At 50.3% G+C, this 23,454-nt stretch overlaps 1 protein-coding gene across 1 annotated transcript in view; it reads right to left on the bottom strand.

The window, feature by feature from the left end:
* LGR6 (leucine-rich repeat containing G protein-coupled receptor 6) overlaps positions 1-23,454 on the bottom strand; it is a gene marked incomplete at both ends in the record, with an annotated part of 125,197 nt that overhangs the window by 944 nt on the left and 100,799 nt on the right. The window contains 10 exons of the mRNA XM_008590488.1: positions 3,680-3,840; positions 4,834-4,959; positions 6,620-6,691; positions 7,088-7,159; positions 8,220-8,285; positions 9,397-9,468; positions 10,952-11,020; positions 12,325-12,396; positions 12,798-12,869; positions 15,306-15,374. Coding sequence (XP_008588710.1) covers positions 3,680-3,840; positions 4,834-4,959; positions 6,620-6,691; positions 7,088-7,159; positions 8,220-8,285; positions 9,397-9,468; positions 10,952-11,020; positions 12,325-12,396; positions 12,798-12,869; positions 15,306-15,374 — 851 coding nt within the window. The remainder of the gene's footprint in view (positions 1-3,679; positions 3,841-4,833; positions 4,960-6,619; positions 6,692-7,087; positions 7,160-8,219; positions 8,286-9,396; positions 9,469-10,951; positions 11,021-12,324; positions 12,397-12,797; positions 12,870-15,305; positions 15,375-23,454) is intronic.

The raw sequence follows: 23,454 nt of genomic DNA, 5'->3' as shown, positions 1-23,454 counted from the left end.
CCCTTTAAGCAGTTGTTCCTGACTAGCTCTGCTCAGCACTGGTCATTCCAGCAGCCCTACACTTCTCTGTCTACCCTTGGGTATAAACATAATGTTTATATATGTTTATATAATGACCAATAAGGCCAGCTCCCTATTATCCACATGTGGATTATCTGCATTTCTGGTTCTGTACAGCAAACATTTTAACTGGACCTGCTCTTTCTATTACTGAGCATCTTCTTGGACTAAGGCGCTCTCCAGTCTGCCTTCGTCTGCGAGTGCTGCTTGGAGTTCGAGCAAAGGCTGCCTTAACAATGGGAGGAAGAAGGACATTGGAGAGCTGGAGTGTGCTCAGAGGTGAACCGGGGATAGTGAGGGAGCAGTAGCTGTCGGAATGAGAATCAGTCAAAGCAAATGGGGGGTGTTTAACTTGGACAAGGCAAGAGTTAAGTGGGGATACAATGGCTGTCCTCAAAGAGCTGAAGGCCTGTTTGGCATACAGGAATTAGACTCTTGCATGCTATCTTGTCCCAGGGGGTAGAACCAGGATCAATGGATAGACTGTAGACGGAGGCAAACTATGATGCAAATGGAAATGCTCTAGTTCTTCCTAACAAGAATAAATCCCCACCATTAGAGTTGTTTGACAAAGGAACACTCCACCTTCAGCAGGTGCACAGTGGGTCCATTTATGCTGAATGCAATGCCAACTGTATTCAGGCACTGGGCAAATGAAGAGAAATTCAAGGTTGAATAAGAGGTGGCCCTGCTCTCAAGGAGCATATGGAGACAAATGAGAAAACAAATTGTCATGCTACAATGTGCTGCATCAACTAATAGATCGACTTAATGAGGGTTAACACTCCTTGAGCTCTTACTCTGCACCAGGTACTGTGCCCAGTGAGTCCTCATTTTAATGCCTCATTAACCTTCACAGCAGCTACATGAGGCAGGTGACAGATGGGGAAACTGAGGCTCCTTGTCTCATAGCCGGTAAGTAACAGACCAGAATTCAAACCCAGGTTTGTCTGACTACAGAGCCCAGATGTTCAACCATTATGCTCATTATCCTGGGCAAGGAACTGATTATTTAGGGGGGATAGGGGGCGGGAAGGGACAAGGGAGTTTTGCAGATGCATGAGCTGGGCACAATTTGTCACTGGTGATATTGAAGCAGTCCCCAATGTGAGAGAAGGCACTTCCACACTGAGTCCAAAGTTGGACTAGATCATCTTGAACATTCCTTCTGATTCTAAGCCTAGGCTCTATGATTCTGTTAGTCTGAGAAAATAGGATTAGAAAGGTAAATTCATTGTTAAAGAAATTCTGTAATATCTTGGAATCAGATGGGTTTTTTTTTTTGAAATAGGATTAGAAAGGTAAATTCATTGTTAAAGAAATTCTGTAATATCTTGGAATCAGATGAGTTTTTTTTTTTTTTTCTTATTTACTATTACAGTGTTTCTTAAACTAGGGCCTGTGAATTCCAGGGGGTTATGGACATCTTGGGGGTCCATGAATTCTATGAGAATTCTGCAATAATAATCTAAAACATTTTTATAACCTATAAAGACAATACTTTCTTTTGCAGTGATAATGCATCACTGAAAGTCTTTAAAGAATAAAACTGAAGTTTCTCAGGTCAGACTGGGAAAGGTGTCTGAGGACCTAAGTGATGGAGAATTGCTTGTCTTTAAAAGGTACCTGTATATTATTCAGGTTTGAGAGGTGGCACTCTGTGGGTTCTTTCTCCATTGTACAGGTAATGCATAGGCAACTCTGTTGCACTTATGCCTACCTTTGATTCACAAGATCTGTTTCCTGTGTGGATCCTTCCTCCCCACTTAAAGGGCAAACACCTTCATTTGGGAGTTTTTCCAGGAGTCAGGAAGACTGGAGCTGTCCCTGGCCTGAACACCATCAGGGTGGGGAGGAGGCCGAGGTGTGCCCACAAAGTCCTGGCATTTCCTTCCCTCTCTGCCTTTCATTCCCCGCCCACCCCTCCTCTCCAGAATGGAGTTCAGCAATCCTTTGAAATCAAAATGCATGAATGAAATAGGAGGGGTGAAACCCATAGACTCGGTCTGAGGCTGGGAAAGTCACAGCCAAGGTGTTAAGTAACCACTCTTCAAACGAGGAGGAAATCGAATCTGGCTGGAGCAGCAGCTCCTGGCTTTCCTTCTCGAGGCTCATTAGCTCCCACAGGAAGTGGGGGGCCCTGCCCTAGCTCCTGTTACAGGCGGCAGGCAACCCACGATCTCGACACCCTGTGGTTCTCCAAGACCTAAGCCCGGTGGAAAGTTTCACCTTGAGGAAGAAAAGTTTCCATTCCTTCTTCCAGCCCCCTGAGGGAGTGTACAGCAGACATCCGGGAATGTCCCCCAGGGACGGCCGTCTGCCAGCCCAGAACCAGCCAGGCTATTGAGCTCCTCCTCATTGGGTGCTCCTACCCTCCTTGGGGAGGAGCTTGGGTACACTGGGAGGGAGGCTCTAAGAGACCCCCAGATTGTCTACCCCACATTTGGCCTCCATAAGCTGTGTCCTGGACTGTACGACCACACACCTGCTATGCATGTATACCAGAAAGCACCAGTTCTCAGTAGTCGTAGCAGTAAACATACTTTGCCATTTATGGAATATTCTAATCCTCCCTATCAGCCCGTAAGATATGTATGATCTTTCTCATTTAAAGATAAGCAAATGGAGGCTCAGGGAGGCTAAATAACTCTTCCAAGGCAACCCAATTGGTGAATGGCACAGTTTGGTTTAAATCTTAGTTCTGTCGACACTGTCATGAGATGTTTTTTCATACATGTTTAGATTTGATTTTTCTGTTTAGCTTCTCCATTGAGATATTGTAGAGAAGGAGTGTGGGATGGAAAAAGAAATCCAAAAAGCAGGGACCCCTTTTCTTTCCCTCCTAATTCTGCTGGTGTTCTGAAACATGGGGCAGGGGAGAGGGAAACGCTTCTCTCTCCCCTTTATCTAAGACGCCTCTTGGCCGCCTGCCTCCTCTGCCCTTTACCCCAACTCTTCCAGAAACAGACCCATCTGGCCAAGACTGTGATGGCTCACTTCTTTGAGGTCCTGCTGTACCTAGTGGCCACTGAAGTGTCTCTTGCAGACTCATGGGACAGACTAGAGGCTCAGGGCAGACTTGGATGGCGATAAACCCAACACTTTTCCTTTTGGTTCTAGGACATAGTGTGAGGGTTGTTTTTTTTTTTTTTCCTGGAAGCAGGTTTAATTCAATTGGTTTAATTCAATCCTACTTGGCTCAGGTTTATGAAATAATGGGTCTGTCTTCTCTGGAATGCCCTAAGGTTGAAGCCCCATGTGGCGAGGAGGCAGCCAAGGAGAAGAAACACATGAGTCACAAGGGCAGAGGTATTAAGTGAGGTGGTGCGTGTGCAGTGCTTGAGAACGGAAAAGGGCTAGGCGAATACTGAGACATTACCACTGCCATTGTTACCATCGTTATGTTTTCACCAAGCACCTCAGGGGCCTAGCCTTGGAGAAACCAGGTGCTAACAGAAGCAGTTTTCCCCAAAGGAGACAGGTCACAAGCAGCCTCACCGCACTCCTGGGACATGCTTCTGCACTCCGTTAGATCCCCTCTCTGGTCCCCCAAGCCTCCTCTCTAACTTCCTCTCCACAGTCCCCAATGCGGCCCAGCCCAGGGCCCCCAGACACTCACAGTGGTTCTCTGTTGGTCCAACAAGGAGGCCCAGGGGCCTTTTTGGAGCTTCCTCGTCATCAAGGTGAAAGTCCTCGGCCTCCCACTGCCCAGAGGCCTTGAAGAAGCTGGCACACACACCGTAGGCACAGCACTGGTAGGCATAGGGCACCTCCAGGATCCTGGGTCGGGGGGGGGCACAGGCTGCCTCAACATGCTTGGGATCTAAGTCATTAGTCTGAGTTAAGAGATGCCCAGCCCAGAGAACAGACACTCAGTACCTGCCCTTTAACCCCAAAGTGCCCTGATCCCTGTGCCAGCAGCCTCCTGGGCTTCCTTGTAGGAATCTTGCAGCCTGACTCCTGACTCTGAAGGGCATATTCCAGTCTTTGCCTCATTCATCTTGAGAACAGAGACATGGAGAGAAACTTTCTGCCCATTGTTGAAGGAGTCCCTTAAGCAGGCTCCGAGTGGGGAGTAGCTTCCCACGCAGCGCTCGGGGTGCTCTGCTCCACCTCCCCGGCAGCAGCTCTTCTTTTATATTTCAGGAGACAGGGAATCTCCTAGTGACTCTTTACCCTTGCCTTTAGTGGGACCCACGCCCTGTCCCCCCTCTCTGGGCACATCAGAGCTGGACTTGGTGCCCTCCGAGGGTGAGGACAGATGCCTCAGGGCATCTCATTAGTTTGCAGCAGACAAAACTTGGGCCACACAGGCCGTGCTGCTGCTGCTGAAGGAGGCCTGGATGTCATTAGCACCAGGGACTGGCTGCACAGCTTGTTTTCCACTCATCAGTGCCCTGGGCTCTGCCCCGATTCCAGGGGCCCAGATGCTGCCCAAGTAAGGACATACAATCAGGCTGTGGGGAACCAGGCAAGGGGCGAGGAGGTCCAGAGGGCCTTCTGACTTTTGTTCTTACAGGTTCCAGTGTCCCCTAGGGTTGATACTTGGGACAGGGGGAGATGTTAGAAAGAAGATGGGGATGAAGGAGAGGCATGATCCAGACCCCAGTTGGGCTGGTAGGAGGTGGGATGGGCCCTTCCCAGTCTTGGCCAAACTCCAAGCCATTAGGCTCTTGTCAAGGAGAGGCCTTGTGGCTTTCTCCCTGTCTCTCTAGAGCCTCCAGCTGCCCCGGGGCAAACCTACCTAGGTGTGGGGGGAAGCCAGGCCCTCACCTCAGTTTTGGGAAACTGTCCTTGGAGAAGGCCTGAGATAGAGCCATGTTCCCTTTGAGCTTCAGATGCATCAGGCCCCCAAGTCCGGCCACGGGCAGTGTGGTCAGCTGGTTGTCTGTCAGGTCCCTAGGACAGTGGATGGTCAGGGTTATTGGCAGTCAGTGAGATTGCTGAGGGGACAGGGCTGTGCTGAGGGTGTGGCCAGCGTGCCTGGGATGGAAGCAAGAGGAGAGGAGCAGAGGACAGAAGATAAGCATAGAGAGATGAGAGCATTAAACGCTGGGGGAGGAGGGTGGTCAAGACTTCCTAGAGGCACCATCTATAACTCATTCATTCATTCATTCATTCATTCAACAAACACTGGGTGCCAGCTAGGTACCAGGACTGTTCTAACTTAATGCCAAGCTGTTTCAATTTGTAACAAAGCCCACCCCCCTGCTCTTATACCCAGGTCTGAGTCCCGTCCAGGAGTCCCTGCCCACCCCCTTAGGGGACCCTCTTCTTGTTCTTATTTATCCCCATCCCCAGCCTTTCCCCCTGCTTTTCTGATGATACAGACACCAGAGTCTTGGATTGGACAGAGCTGGCCATCTGGCTACAAGCAGGGATTGGGTCATCCATTCCATCTTGCAGAGGTTGCTTTGTAGCCAGAGGTGAGGACATACATGGTCTTCTACTGAAGACGCATTAGAGGAAGCCAGGACTCCAAACCAAACACCATGACCACAGACTGTGCGTTGTGGAAACAGCCCTAGACTGGAAGGCAGGAAACCTGGCACTGTCACCAACTCACTATGTAACCAAAGGGAGTTACAAATCTGCCTGAGTTTCAATGTCCTCATCTCTCAAAGGGATAAAAATGTCTACCCTACCTATCTGGCAGGAGTAGAGCAAACAGGAGAGGGAAGACGGAGGTGAGAGTTTTGCAAGGCCACAATCCAGAGCCCAGACAGCCGCAGCCTGGGGAGGGACTGTGTTGCTGGGATCCCTGGGCTCTAGCCCTTGGCGTTGAGCAAGCTTCTCCCTCTGGCCTTGGAGGCCTCACCTGTGAAGTAAGGGGTTGGGATTGCGTGATCTCTGAGGCCAGGGCTGGAACTAGCCCAAAGGAGTCTTTGTGTTAATCAGAAAAGGTCCCTTCTGGGTGGATGGGCCTTTAGGATGCACAGCTTGGCAAGCAGGTGGCAGGATGTCAGCTCCCTCCTGGGCAGGAGCCCTTCTGCAGTAAATAACCTGTACCACGGTATGGAGCAGCCCCACCAGAGGCCCCTTCCAGTCCTGACATAATGACATGTAGCCAGCACTGCACGCTCTCTGTTTACATCCTATGTAATTTAGAGGAACTGTGGTCCCCTTCTGCCCCACAGAATGGCAGCCCCCTAATGTAATGCTCAAGCAGGGGACCCCTGAGTTCTCTGAGACCCTGGTCCCATATCCGCAACCACCCTTCTGTGCATGAAGGAGTTCCAGGCCCTTAATCTTCTTTATTGTGCATATAGAAGATGACGGAGGAACTGGGGGACATGGGGAGGGGCTGATACTGCCAAAATATTGCAGAACATCAGCAGATGATATTCCAGAGCTTGCAAGAGCAGACTGTTTATCAGGCCCCACAGTCTGTCAAACTGACTGTCAGAATGATTCATTAGGCTGGAGCCCATCTTCCTGGGATGTGTGGTCAAACATTTATGCATGTCCTTGCTCTGGGGTGGCCCTCCAGACCCTGTGGGCCAGCCCAGAGTCCTGATTGGTCCCCAGTATCCTGGAGGAGAGTGCAGCAGGCACTTACAGCTTGACCAGGGAGTGCAGGGTCGAGAAGGCCTCAGGGTGGATGGACCGGATGGAGTTCCAGCTTAGGTCCCTGTAGGCAGAGAGGGTGTGATAGGAGAGGACAGTGACACGTGAAGGACTCATTGTTCCCACTGGGCTCTCCCTCACATACCCCACATCTGACTTGCCCCCATTAGCAGTAACCTTACCCTTTGGTTCCCAACCTGGCAGTGGCCCCAGGAACAGGGACATGGTAGAGCTTGGCTTCAGATTCTATTGGCCCCCTGGGTACCAGCTGGAGAAGTGGCTTGAGAAGCCACCTTTCTGGGGAAGCACCTCTCCTCTGTGCATGTGTGCTGGGGGAGGCGGTGGGGAGCAGGAAGGCGATGTGCATGTCACATCTGCTTAAATTGTACTATGGGAATGAGCCTGGCAGAGGGATACAGCGTCTCCTCCAGGGCCCACCCTGGGTACTACAGGTACTCACAGGGCTTGCAGGGAGCTCAGCTGGCTGAAGGTGTCAGCTCCAATTTCCCAGATGCGGTTATGTTGGAGGCCACTAGGGCAGCAAGAGAGACTGGATGAGCCTACAGGCTCAGTCCCTGGCTCTGTTCCATGCCCCCCAAGCACTGAGAGGAAGAAAGGAGAGCCCCCCACTTCTCCTGGCACTAGAAGAAAGGGCCCAGCCCGAGGAAGTCACCAAAATTAAAGGGAGCACAAGTGGATCCGGTTGCTTTGGATAAGTGGGTCAGGAGACAAAGCCACAAAACCATCCCTGCGGCCCAAAAGGGAGTCAGCTTCCAGTGTTCCCACCGGGCCTGGCTCCCAGCCCAGCTGAACTGCCCTCCCAACTCCCCATTGCCATGGGTCCTCCAGATCCTAGCCCAGCAGCAGAGCACCACCCAGCCCTTGGACAGCCTAAGCGACTGGCTGGAGTGGGGAAGCAGAGCTCAGTGGACTGATTGTCTGAATGGCAGATGGACCCTGGCCTCCACCATGTGGAAGACCTTCCTTCCTTTGGCACCTAGACAAATAGGACAGACCCTGTCATACCTCTACCCTGGCCCCAAAAGGGATTGACCTGCCTAGAAGCAGGAAACAGATGTAGGGAGGCCCTGCTAGCTCCAGGAGCTGGGTGACAGAACTTAGAGAAATGACTTTTTCCGTATGAAATGTGAATCCCATGTGTGATCGTGCATGTCTGTGTGTACATGCACACACATACACATGTGTGTGTTTAGGGGGTGTGGAAATTGAGAAAGCATGCTCCAAAGTGCAGGGTGTCTCTGCTCCTCCTTCTCTAGTGCAGCCCACTGAGCTCTGATGTGGCCCTGTTCCTCCACTGGCCCTAATCACTACTGCATTTCTGTGTGGCTGCTGACTCATAAGGAGCCACCTTGGTACTCCTTTTGGGCACTAGCTCCTGGGTCTATCATCTGCTGGAGTTCTAGAGGACTCATCCAGGCCTCTGCCAAGCTCCCAGCCTCACTCCTGGGTTCAACAAACTCAGAGGAGGTAGGAAGGTCAGAGTGTGCTGTGGCCTTTGCTGACTCCATCCCCTCAGGTCCACCCAGAGTCTGGCTTACGTGCCTTTGCCTCTCCCCTGTCCCCACACTCACATTTCTTCCAACTTCTGACACCTGTGCAGGCTGGGCAGCTCCTCGATTTGATTATGAGACAGTTCCCTGGGGAAGAGAGAAAGGCCTGGGCTCTGGGGAAGCAGTGGCAATGTAGGCGCCAGAGGGGACCTGGTCAGGGCTGTGGGGACCCCACAGGTATATGGCTATTAACACATCTCACACCAGGATACTCACTTCCCCAATTAGACTTGTCTGAATTTCCTCCTGCTAAGTCCCACTCCTGACTGTGCCTGGCTGGAGCATTTTTCCAGTAAGGCTGCCTCATCCCTATGAAGGACCCTGGGAGGGTCCTGGGGAAAGGGGACAGGAAGTGGGAGGGTCATGGTGACGAGGAAAGAGGCAGAGTGGAGTACAGGGGCATAGAGACTGCCAGCATGGAACACATCAGGCATTACTGAGCAGGCTGCCCAAAGCCAACCCAAGCACCTGTCCTTATCATGCGTGGAGTGTGAAGGGGAGATCAGAGCTGGAGGCCATTAGGCATCACCCGGCCCAACCCCTTCACTGAGATGAGCAACCTGAGGCCTAAAGAGGGGGTGGAACCTGCCCAAGGACACACTGCCAGTCAGTGGCAAGGCTGGTTCTGGAGCGTCTCCAGACCGCCAATCTAGGGCTCCTTCCACACACCATGTGTCAGTCAACCCATCTCGAGCTGTGGGGCTATGGTTCCTGGTGAGGAGCCTCCGATTCAAGTTGGAGTCAAGGGAGAGAGAAAAACTCTCCTTGACCTCATAGGCCACTTAAGTACCTCCACAGTCCCAGAGGGATGAATTCTCTCATATAAATTAGAGTAACAATGCCGTTTATTGGCATCATGTGCTAGGTGCTTTACATATATTTTTTCTACCCTTACAAATTTACCCACATTTTACAGATGAGGAAATTGAAGCTCAGAGACATTAAATAGTGAATCCAAGTTAATACAGCTAGTAAATGGCAGAGTCAAACCTCGGTCTGACTCCAAAGACCATTGACTTTTTAACCTGAACAAGAGAGGACAGCCCAGTCCCTCTTGGGCAGCTTCTCAGCAGGCACCTAAGCTGCCCCACTCCAGGAAGAGATGTGACCAAGTGGGGCAGAAGCAGGACAGGCTCCTTCTGGGACATGGGGGCAGGGGCATGATGCCAAGACTGTAGACTGCTTGCAAGCCACTCACAGGACGCGGAGCCTGGGCAGCTGTTGGCACATCCCTGGTGGGAGCAGCCGGATGCCTGCGCGGGTCAGGGTCCTGCAGGGAGAACAGAGACAGAGCTGGCACCAGGCCCAGGGCCCTGCCATTCCCAGCCACCCGTCTCCAGTTCTGGAGCTGATACTGTTGTGGGAGGACAGAAGTGACAAGAGAGAAGTGGTGGGAGAGACAAGGCGGGGGGTGGGGCTGCGGGGACAGAAAGAGCAGGCCCTGATATCTGAGCGCCAAGCTCCCTTGAGCCTGGTGGGGGATCTGGCGGTGTGGAGTGGAGAGAGACCTGGGGCGCTGCTTGGCAGTTTCTGCATGCCCAGCCCCTCACCTCGCCCCATCCCATACCCACCCCAAGTCTCATAAAGGGCTCCAGTAGCACTGCGCCTGTAGGACAGAGGCTAAAATCTTCTCTGCTCTAGAGGCCTTAGAGATGAGGGACAGCCATGGGCAGGAAGTAGGTAGGAAAAAACCCGTGGTCTAACCATGGGCACCAAGCATGGAATTTGCTCCTTGTGCCTTGGGGGAGGGAGAAGAGATGGGAAAGAAGGGAAGAACCAGGGACTAGGGTTGAGACGGTGTGGGGGCAGTTTGGGGAGAGGTTTGGCTTAGGGACAGGGTGTCCCAGGAAAGACCCCAGGCCAAGGTCATCTTTGAGGAACTACTACTTCCATCATGGAAAATTTTCCACATGCCAGAGAACCTAGGGAGAGGACAATAGAGGCACAGAGGAATGTTCCAGTCCGAGCAACGCCATGCATGAGCTTTGTGATGCGGGCAGGACAGTTGACCTCCTAACATTCACTCTGAGTGTTTGCTTGATTGTTTCATTCATTCGTTTAAATGTATTGAGGGTCGGGGCCAGCCCGTGGCTCACTTGACCTCCTAACATTCACTCTGAGTGTTTGCTTGATTGTTTCATTCATTCGTTTAAATGTATCGAGGGTCGGGGCCAGCCCGTGGCTCACTTGGGGAGAGTGTGGTGCTGATAACACCAAGGCCACGGGTTCGGATCCTATATAGGGATGGCCGGTTAGCTCACTGGGTGAGCATGGTGCTGACAACACCAAGTCAAGGGTTAAGATCCCCTTACCGGTCATCTTTAAAAAAAAAATGTATCGAGAGCCTACTATGCTCTGACACTCCCTTCCTCTACTCTACAGGATATAATAATGGAAAACATGAGAAAGTCTTTACTGGAATCAAGCTTCAAAACGGCAAAGGAGATGGGTTTTCACAACCCTCCTCCTTGTCATGGGTGCTCAGTGCACCCATGGCTTGGGGTTAGGAACTCTGAAGTCACACCTGAAAAATCTACACATAGTAAAGAGAGGAAGAGCAGTCCCCTCACCACCACCTTCCAGCCCCTGGCCTTGTCTGTAGGCAGTGCCACATTAGGAGGTGGCCATGGGCCCCGGAGGATGAGTCAGCAGCAGAGGCAGACCAGGTAAGGGGGAAGCAAAGAATCCAGGCAGCCTTCCCGGGGTAAAGCTGGGGAGATAGATCAGGTGGAGGGAGAAAAAAATCCACTCACAGGATCTCCAGGCTGGTGGTGCCTTTGAGATCTGGGAACTCCCGGATGTCCCTGGCACCGTTCAGGGATCTGGAAACAAGGACAACGAGCTCTGAGGGGTGGGGTCAGAGCTCAACATCCAGGCTCTCAAGCTTCAGTCTTTTGCCCACTCAGGGACTCTACCTTTTGGCGGAATGTCATCCTTCCCTGCAACCTCCCTCAAATCAGCCACGCAGGCCCTAGTAGAGGCTAAGTCATGCTTAGCGGGGTCCAAACAGCTGTCTTCTTAGGTTGGCTCAGCTCACTGTAGCCTAGACCGAGCTGGGCAACCTCAGCATCAAGCCTCAGCTTGCAAAGATAACACAGGCAAGGAACATGGGAATTGCCCCTGTTTAAAAGGCAACAGCTTGGGTGTTTCTGAAAAAGTCCTTGGCTGCTGGGGTTTGCTTATTACAGTCTGAGGGAAAAAGTCTCCCCTAAATTGTCATCTGCTAGAGCTTTATTGGAATCTGTCAGTTCTCTTAATCTGCTTTAGCCTGATGGTTTTCCCCTCCCCGCATTCCATACCTTACTGAGGACATGGACCCACGTGGGGCCTGCACACAATAGGAGCACAAAAAATGAGTGTGGTCAAAGGCCCTGAGCAGGCAGCATGGGGCCCAGAAATGAGTCCAGGATCTGAGGTTAAGGTTCCAGGGTTCATGCCTGAGCGGGACCCAAGCACCTCAGTTTCAGTCTGTAAAATGGGCCAATAACACCTACTCATAGGGTTAGGATGAAGATCAAATGTGATAACACATGTGAAAGTGAAGTATGTGCTTTGCAGACATTAGCTACGTCAATGTGATGCCACGGTATGCTGAAAGCAATCCATGGAAGCTTTTTTGAAGAAGTGGGACTTGGGCTGAGAATTAAAAGAATGGGAGACAGGAAGCAAAGAGGCACCGTCAGGCCAGGGGTGCTAAAGATGGCACAGCAAGGGGCCAAGGTACCCGGGCTCCGAGGCCACTGAGAACCAGTCTTGAGAACACAGAGCATTCAGGACCGTAACCCAGTCATTTGTTCTTTCAGCAGGTATGTATAGAACAGCTCCCATGACCAGGATAAAACTAAAGAGGCCAGATAAAATTCCTTGGCTATGGAGAAGGGCCCTCTTCATCCATCTGAGATCTGGGAATGAGCCATAGGTTAGGGAGATGGAGAGAGGCCATTAAATCCAGACAAATCTGGGAGTAGGTCTGAGCAAGGCAGAGGCCTGCAGCGCTCAAGACCACACCTTCCTGTGGGGTGGTGTCTTGCAGGTGGGAGATCTGCAGGTGGAAGGCAGCAGGGAGCAAGAAGGAGTAAGGAAAGGGAGAGGCCCAGGCTGTGGCAGCTTTCAGGTGCCAACTTACAGCGTGTGCAGTTTGGGCAGGAACTGGAACGCAGACCTTCCCACAGACTGGATTGGGTTATCATAAAAGTGTCTGGAAGAAAAGACCCAAACAGCTCGTTCAGTTTTTTGGCCCTTTCAGCTGGGACTAAGGCTGACCTCTGCTTTCTTCTTCTACCACTGGAGACCCAGGAAAGAGCACACAGAGGAAGGTACCCTCCCATACTCCTGCCTCCCTGTGCTTTCTAGGAAAGTCCCTCCTGCCTCCCCAACCCCTGTCCTCCTCCCCCAAATACTGTTCGGCACAGAGAGACAGGCTGACCTCTGCTTTCTTCTTCTACCACTGGAGACCCAGGAAAGAGCACACAGAGGAAGGCACCCTCCCACACTCCTGCCTCCCTGTGCTTTCTAGGAAAGTCCCTCCTGCCTCTCCAACCCCTGTCCTCCTCCCCCAAATACTGTTCGGCACAGAGAGATCAGAAAAGTATTACTCACATTGTCTGCAGCAGAGGGTTCCCCATGAAGGCCTTTTCTGGGATAGCCTTGATGTTGTTGTTGTGGAACCCCCTGGAAGACAATGCCCAGGAGGCAGTGAGGACTCGGAGAAAAGTGTGAAGAGGGAGAGACGTGGAATTCCGCGGGGATTTTGGACAGCCAACTAGACAGGCCACAAGGCAAAAGGGACATCAGCCTGGAGATCCCAGGTTCAAATCCTGACTGTGATTTTTCTTCTTTGTTCAATCACACACGCATCCTTTTCCCTAAAAAGTGTGAAAAGACTCGGGCATGGAGTCTCAGGCTGCAGGCCTCTGGAAGCCTATGACAGCCACTCCAGAGCAAGAGGCTGGGTTCAGGTCCCAAGAGGGGAATCCTCTCCTTAGTCACTTGTGGCAGGAACCCTGGTGGGTCCCCGCAGAGGAAGCCAGTGTGGGAGGAAAAGGAAAATGTAGAAAAAACAGAGCTTCCCGGGGATCCCAGGGTGAGGGCGTTCCTCGCGTGGAGGCTGGCGTGGCCTCAAGGCCCTGAAATGAAGAAACACGGAAGTGTCAATAGCAGCAGGAGGGACGAGGTCCAGAATCAGATGTGGAATGACTGTGGATGGCACTATGGGCGGATGGAATGAGGCACCCAGCTGAGTGTCTGGGGTCTGGAAGCCAGGAATTATGTGTTTGGTTAGTTGGGATGAACATTTCAAAATAAATAACATGTTGGACTGAAAAGTACATAACCCGTGCTGAGCAGGGCCCTTTCCATCATGCTCTTTGGCTGGAACTTTCTGGTTTCTCTCCGTGTCCCCTTTGCCTCTGCTCCCCTCTCTCTTCCTCCTGCTGTCCCACGTGACTTCCACCTTCATACGTGCTCACTCACAGGTTCACCCTTAGACACCTCTGGCCACTGCACCACCCAGGCCCGTTTGTCTGCCCACTCTTCTCATGCACTTGTTATAGTTTTTGAAACACCTCCTTTGTGTCTAGTGCTGGGCCAAGCTCTGAGGGATTTGGAAGTTTACAAGACAGAGGCCCTGTCCTCAAGCAGCTTCCTCTCAATAGATGGAGATGGATGGATGGACAGACAGATAAACACATGCACACACCCCTATACATGTGTCTTCTTGTCCCTGCTAACTTCTTGTCTCCACTGTCTCCTTCCTAATGCTTTATTATTTCCTATCCCTGTGCCTTTGCACTACAGACAGATAAACACATGCACACACCCCTATACATGTGTCTTCTTGTCCCTGCTAACTTCTTGTCTCCACTGTCTCCTTCCTAATGCTTTATTATTTCCTATCCCTGTGCCTTTGCACTCCCTGTTCCTTCCACCCCTCTTGATTGATTAAATCTTGTCCTTCTATCATGCCCCAGCTCAAAGGAAAAAATCAGACCTTGGTGACTCATTGGCAGCGGAGCACTTCCAATAGTTTCTCACTCAGACACTTTCCTCTGGCTGGGCCAGCCACTCCTTACCTGCTTCCTACATCGGCATCACATCTTCAGACTTCTGGATGAGGTGAGGGGTGGCACAGGGCTGGTACTCTAGGTCTTACATGGTAGCTTGAGCTATAAAGATGCTTCTTGCCTGAAAGTTTGGGGCTCTATTGAGGGACCTTCGGTCCCCCTTAATCTGGTCACACTCTAGCTACACAATAGTGCTCGTACTGTTTCCTGACAGCCTGTCCTCTGGGAAGACTGGCTTCCCTCCTGTGGTCATCCCTCTGCTAGCTCAGCTTCCTATGTGGCTCTTTACCAACACTGTCCTTCTGTCAGAAATGCCTCCCCTCCTCCCACATCACTGCCACCTAAATCCCATTCCTCTTTTAAGGCCAATTACAGGATGCATTAGTCCACAATGATCTTTCCATGTCACTCTGAACTCCTATGATCATTTCAGCTACTATGACACAATTTAGGGTCAGAATTATACACTTCTTTGTCCTGTTCCCTGTTTTGCCCATGTTACTTCGTATCCTCAGTGAGGCTGAAGCATCCTTGGGGAGGGGCCACGTCTGGCTTACCCTTTGGTTCTGTTTACTACCACGCACACTGGATACTCAGCGAATGCTAAAATAGAATAGTAAATGGCGGCCGTGGAGAACCAGAGCCCACTTCACAGTCCCCTCAAGAGACAAGGCGCTGAGGAGTGACCCAGTAAACCAGCCCCCAGTTCATCCTCTCATTCTTCTCTGGACACAAGGTCCCAGCTAAGGCAGGGACAATGCAGACCCAGGCAAACAGGAAGTGGCTTGTGCCATGTATCTTTCCAGCCTGGAAGGGTCCAGGGCCACTTCTGCTGATGACACACTCCCAGGAAACGCTCAAAGCCAAGCTAATGAGGCCTGTGACTACTTAGAGCTGCCCTGGGGGTTGGGGACGATGGGCAGCTGCAGCTTTTACAGGGGCCACGGGAGGTGAGGAGGTAAAGGAAGGCACACGGGAGGCCCAGCCCGGCCTCAGCCCCTGCCCTTGGGAGAAGACACCCACAGAAGCCAACAGAGCAGCTTACAGTTCCTGCAGTCTGCCCAGGGTCCGGATGGCCACGGGGAACTCCTGCAGCTCGTTATAATTCAGGTCCCTGGAATGGAAAGCAGAGCAGTCATTAGAGCAGAGGCTTAACGGGGCACGTCAGGGTCCCTGAGAAACGGAAACTTGGCTCTGGTGTTGGCCAGAGAGATGGGTTTTCCAATCTGTTGAATCCAGCTGCCAGTGTCTGGAAATACATTTTTGGAATGTTTGTACTCCATTTCTACTCCACAAATCCTCAGGCTTGGAGCTTTTCTGGCAGTAGGACTGTTTTGGGGGCAGTGGGACACACTTCGGGGGTGTGGATACCTGGCACTGCCTCCTTCGGAATAGTCCCCCCTAGCTGAAGAAAGTATCTCAAATCTTTGGAGAAAGCGGCAGGTGGGGGTAGGGGTCAGGAAGGGCGGTGAAGGAGGGAGAATCGGATGATCTTTAGCATATTGTCACCAGCACTAGGGATTCTAGAAGGTTCCTCAGGTACTACCTTAGCTCTCTGTGGCCTTTGCTGTCATCTTCTATAAAAATGAACAGCGTTTCTTATCTTTGGGTGGTGGCATGACAGCTAATCTTTATTTTCTCTTACCCTTTCCTGTATTTTCCAATTTTTGGCAGTGAATATATCACATATATAATCAGAAAATAACGAAGGTAATTTTTAAAAGAGGTAGCAATCAAAGTTGGCAGGGATGCGGGGAAACGAGTGTACTGGTGGGAATTTAAACATATACAACCTTTTAGAAACTATTTGACAACATCTTTTCAAATTAAAAGATTCATACCCAGGCAGTCCGAGTCTAGGAATTTATCCTACAGATAAGTCCATACCCATGTATAAAGATATTTATAAAACGATGCTCATAACAGCATTACTTAGGCAACAGGGGCAAAATATTGACCCCTCGGTGATCACAGCTTTGTCCCTTCGGTTCTGTTAAGGGGGCTTCTGTGCTGTGCACCTCGTGGTGATGGCAGAGCAGAGGGAGGGAGGAGAAACAGAAGAGGCCAAGGGCAAAGTTGGTTTTCATCAGAAAAGATTTAGAATTGCTTGTGACAGATAAAAAAGAGCCACAAAGGCAGGGGAGGTCTGTCCAAAGAAGGGGGTGTTTGAGTTTTGAGGGAGGCAGTAAAGAGTGATCGGGAAGTAAAAAGTGAGAGCTCCAGAGCAATTTCAGAGACTTCTGTTCTGTGTTATGTGATGGGGTCGCCTCTCCACCACTGCTACAAGAGACTTCGGAAGAGATATCAACTTTCCAAAATATTAAAGTTGGCTTTTGTTCACTCAGTAGCCAGTGAGTTCGCCCTATGTGGAAATGCACCTGATTGCAGTGTGAGGGATCCTGATGCTTCTAAAGTCCTGTTGCCGGGGTGCACAGTCCCAGGCTTTGGCAATGGGGGTACAGGGGAAAGACTCAGTTACAGTGTCCCCCTTGAGCCTCCCAAGATGACCCCAGCCCATTTTCTCAGCCTTTTAAAGCCACCCTTGCCCTGACAACTTTCATAGCTGTCCAATGCCAGGGCAGGGGGACCACGTGGAAGCCCTTTGATTATAGAGTGACTTGGCAGGGTTTTGTGGATAAATACCATGTTAACACGGAGATAATGACAGGCTCCTCTGTGTGACAGGGTCATTACACTTAATAGTCCACAGGTAGAGCCAGGAACCCAGCCCAAGGGCCAGGGGAGCAGTGACAAGCGTCTGGCAGCCAGTGAGCCGGATAATTGTCCCCCTGAACCCCTCCCAATACACACACTAATTACCCGATTACCCTCAGACTGCCCTGGTGATCTTGGGTAATTACAGCATAAAACCCCTTCTGCTGTGCTCTGCTCTGCTCCTTTCTTTAGTGAGTCAGACACCTTTGCCTCTCATATGTCAAACTTGATTTGCTCACACAGAGGCTCCCACAGGCTAGGGGAGGGCAAGAACGTGGTCAAGCTGAGGCCAGGATGTGTGCAAAGCACTTTGACTGCAACCGGAGGTGTTGGAGTTGGGAGCAGGGAGGAATTTTCAAACTCTGGAGTTCCTGGAGTTCTACCAGGGGCTACAGAAGATGCCTAGGAAATCAGTTTGGAATCATTGAGGCAGCAGAAATGAAGTAAATTGCCTCTTTTTGGTTTTAAATTGCATAAGTGATTCATCCTCACATCCCAGTGTTTCAAAATCAGGTGTTCCCCTTTTAATATGTCTCAGTTCACTCAGGAATTCTTCACTGTTGCCCAAGGAGAACTAGATTTCCCATAAGTAACATGGAAGAATCTTCATTGAAAAGCCTTAATATTACATTATTATCTCAAATGCAAAGAATTGCATTGGCTTTAGAGACTTTGCTTGCTACTCCATATGCCTAGAATGCTCTTCCGCCAGATATGTGCATGGTTTACTCGCTCACTTCCTTTGGGTCTCTGCCGTAATTACATCTTATCAGAGAGGCCGCCTCTGAACAGTCTATTTAAAATAGCAGACCCAATCATTTGCTATTCCCTAACCCTGTGTGGTAGATTAAAAGTAGCCACAGATCCTTTGTGGCTTCTTCTATCAAGAGGTGGTATCTGCCTTGAGACTGGGCCAGCCTTGTGACTGGCACTGACCAGCAGAAGGAGGTGGAAGTGATAGGGTGTGACCTGGTCCTAAGTCACAAGAGGCCTCGCAGCCTCTGCCTTTGCTCTCTTGGAACACTTCCGCCAGCATGTAACGAAGCCCAGGCTAGACTCTTGACTGATGAGAGCCGTGTTGGAGAGAGACGACCAGCCAACGGCCAGAACCAAGGTCCCAGGTATGTGAGGGAAGCATCTGAGACTCCCTAGCCTTGGTGGAGCCTCCAGATGACTGTGACCTCATGATGGAGCCCAAGGGACGGCTCCAGGAGAAGAACCACCCAGATGAGCCCAGCCAAGCCACAGAGTCATAGAAATAATAAAGTGCTGTTTTAAGCCACTAAGTTTTGGGCTGATTTGTTATGTAGCAATAGACAAAGAGACACCCTGCTTTTTTTTCTTTGTAGAACTTATTGCCACCTGACACATATTTATTTTCTTCCTACCTAACTAGAATGAAAGCTCCTTAAAAATAGGAACTTTGTTTCATATTTTAAACACCAGAATAATACATGGCACAGAGTAGGAGCTCAACAAATATTTGTTGAATAAATGACTGAAAAGGTCTGAATAAATTGATTAATGAAAAACATCACTGGACTCAAGAGAATCTAGGGTATTTGGGGACCGTCCTTAAGATTTGGCAGTTGGGGCCGGCCCGGTGGCGCACTGGATAAGTGCGCCGCTTGGGAAGCGCGGCAGCGCTCCTGCCCGAGGGTTCGGATCCCACATACAGACCAGTTCCCGCTCACTGGCTGGGCGAGGCGCGGGTGCAACCCTGAGGGTTGCGATCCGTTGCCGGACCCGGAAAAAGACAAAAAAAAAAAAAAAGATTTGGCAGTTGGGGCCGGCCCGGTGGCGCACTGGATAAGGGCGCCGCTTGGGAAGCGCGGCAGCGCTCCTGCCCGAGGGTTCGGATCCCACATACAGACCAGTTCCCGCTCACTGGCTGGGCGAGGCGCAGGGGCACAACTGAGGGGTGCGATCCCATTGCCAGTCCCCAGTCCGGTACGGGGGCGACCCTGAGGGTTGCGATCCGTTGCCGGACCCGGAAAAAGACAAAAAAAAAAAAAAAGATTTGGCAGTTGGGGCCGGCCCGGTGGCGCACTGGATAAGGGCGCCGCTTGGGAAGCGCGGCAGCGCTCCTGCCCGAGGGTTCGGATCCCACATACAGACCAGTTCCCGCTCACTGGCTGGGCGAGGCGCAGGGGCACAACTGAGGGGTGCGATCCCATTGCCGGTCCCCAGTCCGGGACGGGGGCGACACTGAGGGTTGCGATCCGTTGCCGGACACGGAAAAAGACAAAAAAAAAAAAAAAAGATTTGGCAGTTGACTTCAGAAAAAGGCACGAAATAGTCTTGAGTGACACTATCAGGCTTGCCCAGGGCCACAGAGATCATGGGATGGGTTCCATGTGACTTTGCTATCATTGAGCCCTTATTCAGTTCTTTGGACTCATGTCCAGGCAGAAAAATTGAGCAGTTCCAGCCCTCCTTGGCAGTTTCTGGTCAGGAATTTTGCCAGGAGTGGCCAACAGACAGTGGGAAAAGATACATGGGAAAAGGCACATGACCTAGAAGGCTATTTTTGTAGAGAAATGTCGGAGAATAAAAATTGTGCAAATGTCAAAAATAATTCTGCAAACTCCATTCCAGTGAGGGAGCCTGAATTTTCCCATTCAGACATCTACATAGATTCAATGACTTGGTTAATTGCCAAAACCCTGGTGCCATGTAGACATGATCTCTGGCTTAAATTGCCCAGGGAATGTGTCCTTGCAACTCTCTCTGCTCCTGATGAATTCAACTCAGGACAATTGACATTCGTCGCCTGCCAAAAATACACAAGGAATTCTGCTGGGTAAAGTGGAAGGTAGGGAGAGAGGTGAAAAACATTCCTGTCTAGACAAATGCACAAGATAACTAGATGAGCACCCTCAGTGTGATCCCAGAGAGCACACGAAACATCAGGACTTTCACAGGCTGTGTGTGCTTCATGCACATGTTACATGTGAACAGGGTCTTGATGGCAGGGCAGGATTTCAATAGAAAAGGAAGGGTAGATTAAGTAGAGAGAGCATTGTTTAGAGGAACTGAGTGTTGTGTAGGTGTGTTTGGAGAAGAGCAAGGGATATAGCTTGGCTGGAGCAAAGAGCAATATTTGAAAGTAAGGCTGGAGGGCTGTCTTCCCTGTACTGTTGTGCACTTCCTATCTGGTGTCCCTGCTTCTAGACATCCATACGATAGCACTGGGTGAGCACTATCTGTGTGCCAGCAGCTAAGTGCTTTGCCTCAGTGACCTCTTAATTCTCACAACAGCCTTAAGAGGTAGATACTGCTATTACACCCATTTTACAGTTGAGGAAAGTGATACACAGAGATTAAATCAGTTGCTCTATCATACACAACTAATAAATGGCTGTGGCAGAGACCACTGTCTGCCAGTCAAAATCCATCCTCTCAGGGCCAGCCCGTGGCTCACTTGGGAGAGTGCGGTGCTGATAACACCAAGGCCCCGGGTTCAGATCCCTATATAGGGATGGCCGGTTAGCTCACTTGGGAGAGCGTGGTGCTGACAACACCAAGTCAAGGGTTAAGATCCCCTTACCGGTCATCTTTAAAAAAAACAAAACAAAACAAAACAAAATCCATCCTCTCCTATCTCTATAGCTGCACTGTCCAATACTTTAGCCACTAGCCATGTGTGGCTATTTAAATTGATTACAATTAAATAAAACATTCAGCTCTAAATAGCAACATGTAGCTAATGGATAGTGGCAGTAGTATTAGAAGCACAGATCTAGAACATTTCCATCATTACAGAAAGTTCTATTGGACAGCGCGATCCTATCATAACAGGAAGAATGGCTAGGAATGGAGCGAGAGAGTATTTCCCAGCCTCCCTTGCTGTAGGTGTGGCCAAATGACTAGACGCTCACCCAAGGAGGTAGGCAGAAGTGGTGCATGCCGCTTCTCGTCCAGGATTTATAAAAGAGCCGATCTGTGTCCTCCATGGTCTCTCCACCATTCCACCAGCTAGATGCCAAAAAAAATGAGGTACTGGAGATGGCAAGATCCCAAGAAGCCAGATCCCTGAGTCACCGCATGGAGGGCCACCCGCCAAGAAGAAACACTCTCCTTGGACTATGTGATCTAGAAATAAACTTCTATTGTGCTTGAGCCAATATACATGTTTTGGTCTATTTGTTACAGCAATTTAGCCTACCTTAACTAGTTCAGTGTCACAGCCAGGATTTGAACCCTGGCAGTTTGAGTTTGGAGCCCATACTCTTAGCTACTACACATCTGCCAGAAAGACCCTTTTAAAATGCAAAGCTGGGCCGGCCTGTGGCTCACTCGGTAGAGTGCGGTGTTGATAACACCAAGGCCACGGGTTCAGATCCCATATATGGGATGGCCGGTTTGCTCACTGGCTGAGCGTGGTGCTGACAACACCAAGCCAAGGGTTGAGATCCCCTTACCGGTCATCTTTTGAAAAAAAAAAAAAAATGCAAAGCTGGGCCGGCCTGTGGCTCACTCGGTAGAGTGCGGTGTTGATAACACCAAGGCCACGGGTTCAGATCCCATATATGGGATGGCCGGTTTGCTCACTGGCTGAGCGTGGTGCTGACAACACCAAGCCAAGGGTTGAGATCCCCTTACCGGTCATCTTTTGAAAAAAAAAAAAAAATGCAAAGCTGGGCCGGCCTGTGGCTCACTCGGTAGAGTGCGGTGTTGATAACACCAAGGCCACGGGTTCAGATCCCATATATGGGATGGCCGGTTTGCTCACTGGCTGAGCGTGGTGCTGACAACACCAAGCCAAGGGTTGAGATCCCCTTACCGGTCATCTTTTGAAAAAAAAAAAAAAATGCAAAGCTGGGCCGGCCTGTGGCTCACTCGGTAGAGTGCGGTGTTGATAACACCAAGGCCACGGGTTCAGATCCCATATATGGGATGGCCGGTTTGCTCACTGGCTGAGCGTGGTGCTGACAACACCAAGCCAAGGGTTGAGATCCCCTTACCGGTCATCTTTTGAAAAAAAAAAAAAAATGCAAAGCTGACTCTGTCACTCTCCTGCTGAAAAATCTGAAAAGACTTCCAGAACGAAGACTTACAGAACAAAGTTCAAATTCCTTAATGGGTTCTGATGCCATTAACTAATCTTTCAGCTTCAGCTGCCATTTCAACCCTCCATGTATTATCATACCCTTGTATGTTCTTGTGCCGCTCATGCCCTCAGCCTGGAATGCCCTTTCCCCACATCCTCAGCTGTTGAAATCCTAGTCAACTTTTGAAGTCTGGCTCAAATATTCCTTTCTCCGTGAATCCAACCCCATTCCTGCAGTCAAGAATGAATCTCCCACTCTCTCAGCACTTTTCTGTTTTCTTCTGCATGCACAGCTGCAGGGACTGGTAATGATTGCAGTGGTAATAATAGCAATAATTATGTAATAGTCATGGTTCTAAGTGATTTACATATGTTATTTCATTGAATTCCATGCCAACCCTTTGAGGCAGGTACTACTACGCCCTCCATTTTGCAGATGAGAAACTGAGGCACAGAGAGAGGTAATCACTTGACCACAGTTCTGCAGCTAGTCATGGAAGAGCTGGGATTGAAGCCCAGGCTGTTCGAGTCCAGAGTTGGGTTATCTGCATGCGTATCTCCCCCATGAGACAGAAATCTTGCCGAGGTCAGGAAGCATATGGATTCACTTCCGGATCTCCTGCAGCCCAGGCACAGAGCCACATATGTGAATGTTCATTATAGAAGATGATCATTTGAACCCAATGTGCAAAGCCTCGAGGTGAGGACTCCTTTGGCCTTGGTTGCTAGCTGGCTGCTTCAGAGCAGTGGCTTGGCCCTTGGGATTAGATTCTAACATGCAGAAACTCAATGACTGCAGAGAAGGCCTCCCCTGGAACCTTCTGTTGCTGGGTGCTTTATCATGCCCTAAACTTTACCTGGAAAACTCATCCACAGCTTTATAGTCTATTACCTTTAATAGTCCAGAATCAGCCAGAAGCCCAGGAAAATTATTCTGCATGCTGTTCCCGGGAGCAGAAAGCAGATGGGGAAGAGCTAAGGTTAAAGAGAAACCATTCCCAACTGTAGCCAGAGCTCAGTCTGGAAGCTACAGCTGTCCCTGGCTAATCCTCCCCTTCATCTGCTCAGCTGTTTCCAGCCAAATCCAATCAAAACTGATGGCAAACCCGTGCAATCAGTAAAAGTAGCTTAAGCTGCTCAAGGACCCACATCCCCAGTTCTATCCTTTCCATCTGGCTCTGCAGAAATGGCCAGCTCCTCAGATCTCTAGGGAGCCTCACTGTGGCTTCAGAGGACAGGGCTGGCAGGATTTTACAGTCATCTTGTACAGCCCCTTCTCTTATTGATGAGGAAACTGGAGCTTGGAGAGAGAAGGTAAATCACAAGCCCCAAGGCAGGACTCAAACTCAGGCCTCTTGGCTCCTGGTTTTTTGTTTTTTTTTTTTTTTTTTTTTTTTTTTTTTTTTTTTTTTTTTTTTTTTTTTTT

This window comes from Galeopterus variegatus, unplaced genomic scaffold, assembly GCF_000696425.1.
Source record: "Galeopterus variegatus unplaced genomic scaffold, G_variegatus-3.0.2 Scaffold6152, whole genome shotgun sequence".
Lineage (NCBI taxonomy): Eukaryota > Metazoa > Chordata > Mammalia > Dermoptera > Cynocephalidae > Galeopterus > Galeopterus variegatus.
Note: the sequence above shows the minus strand (reverse complement) of the source record. Positions and strands in the feature narration are given on the sequence as shown.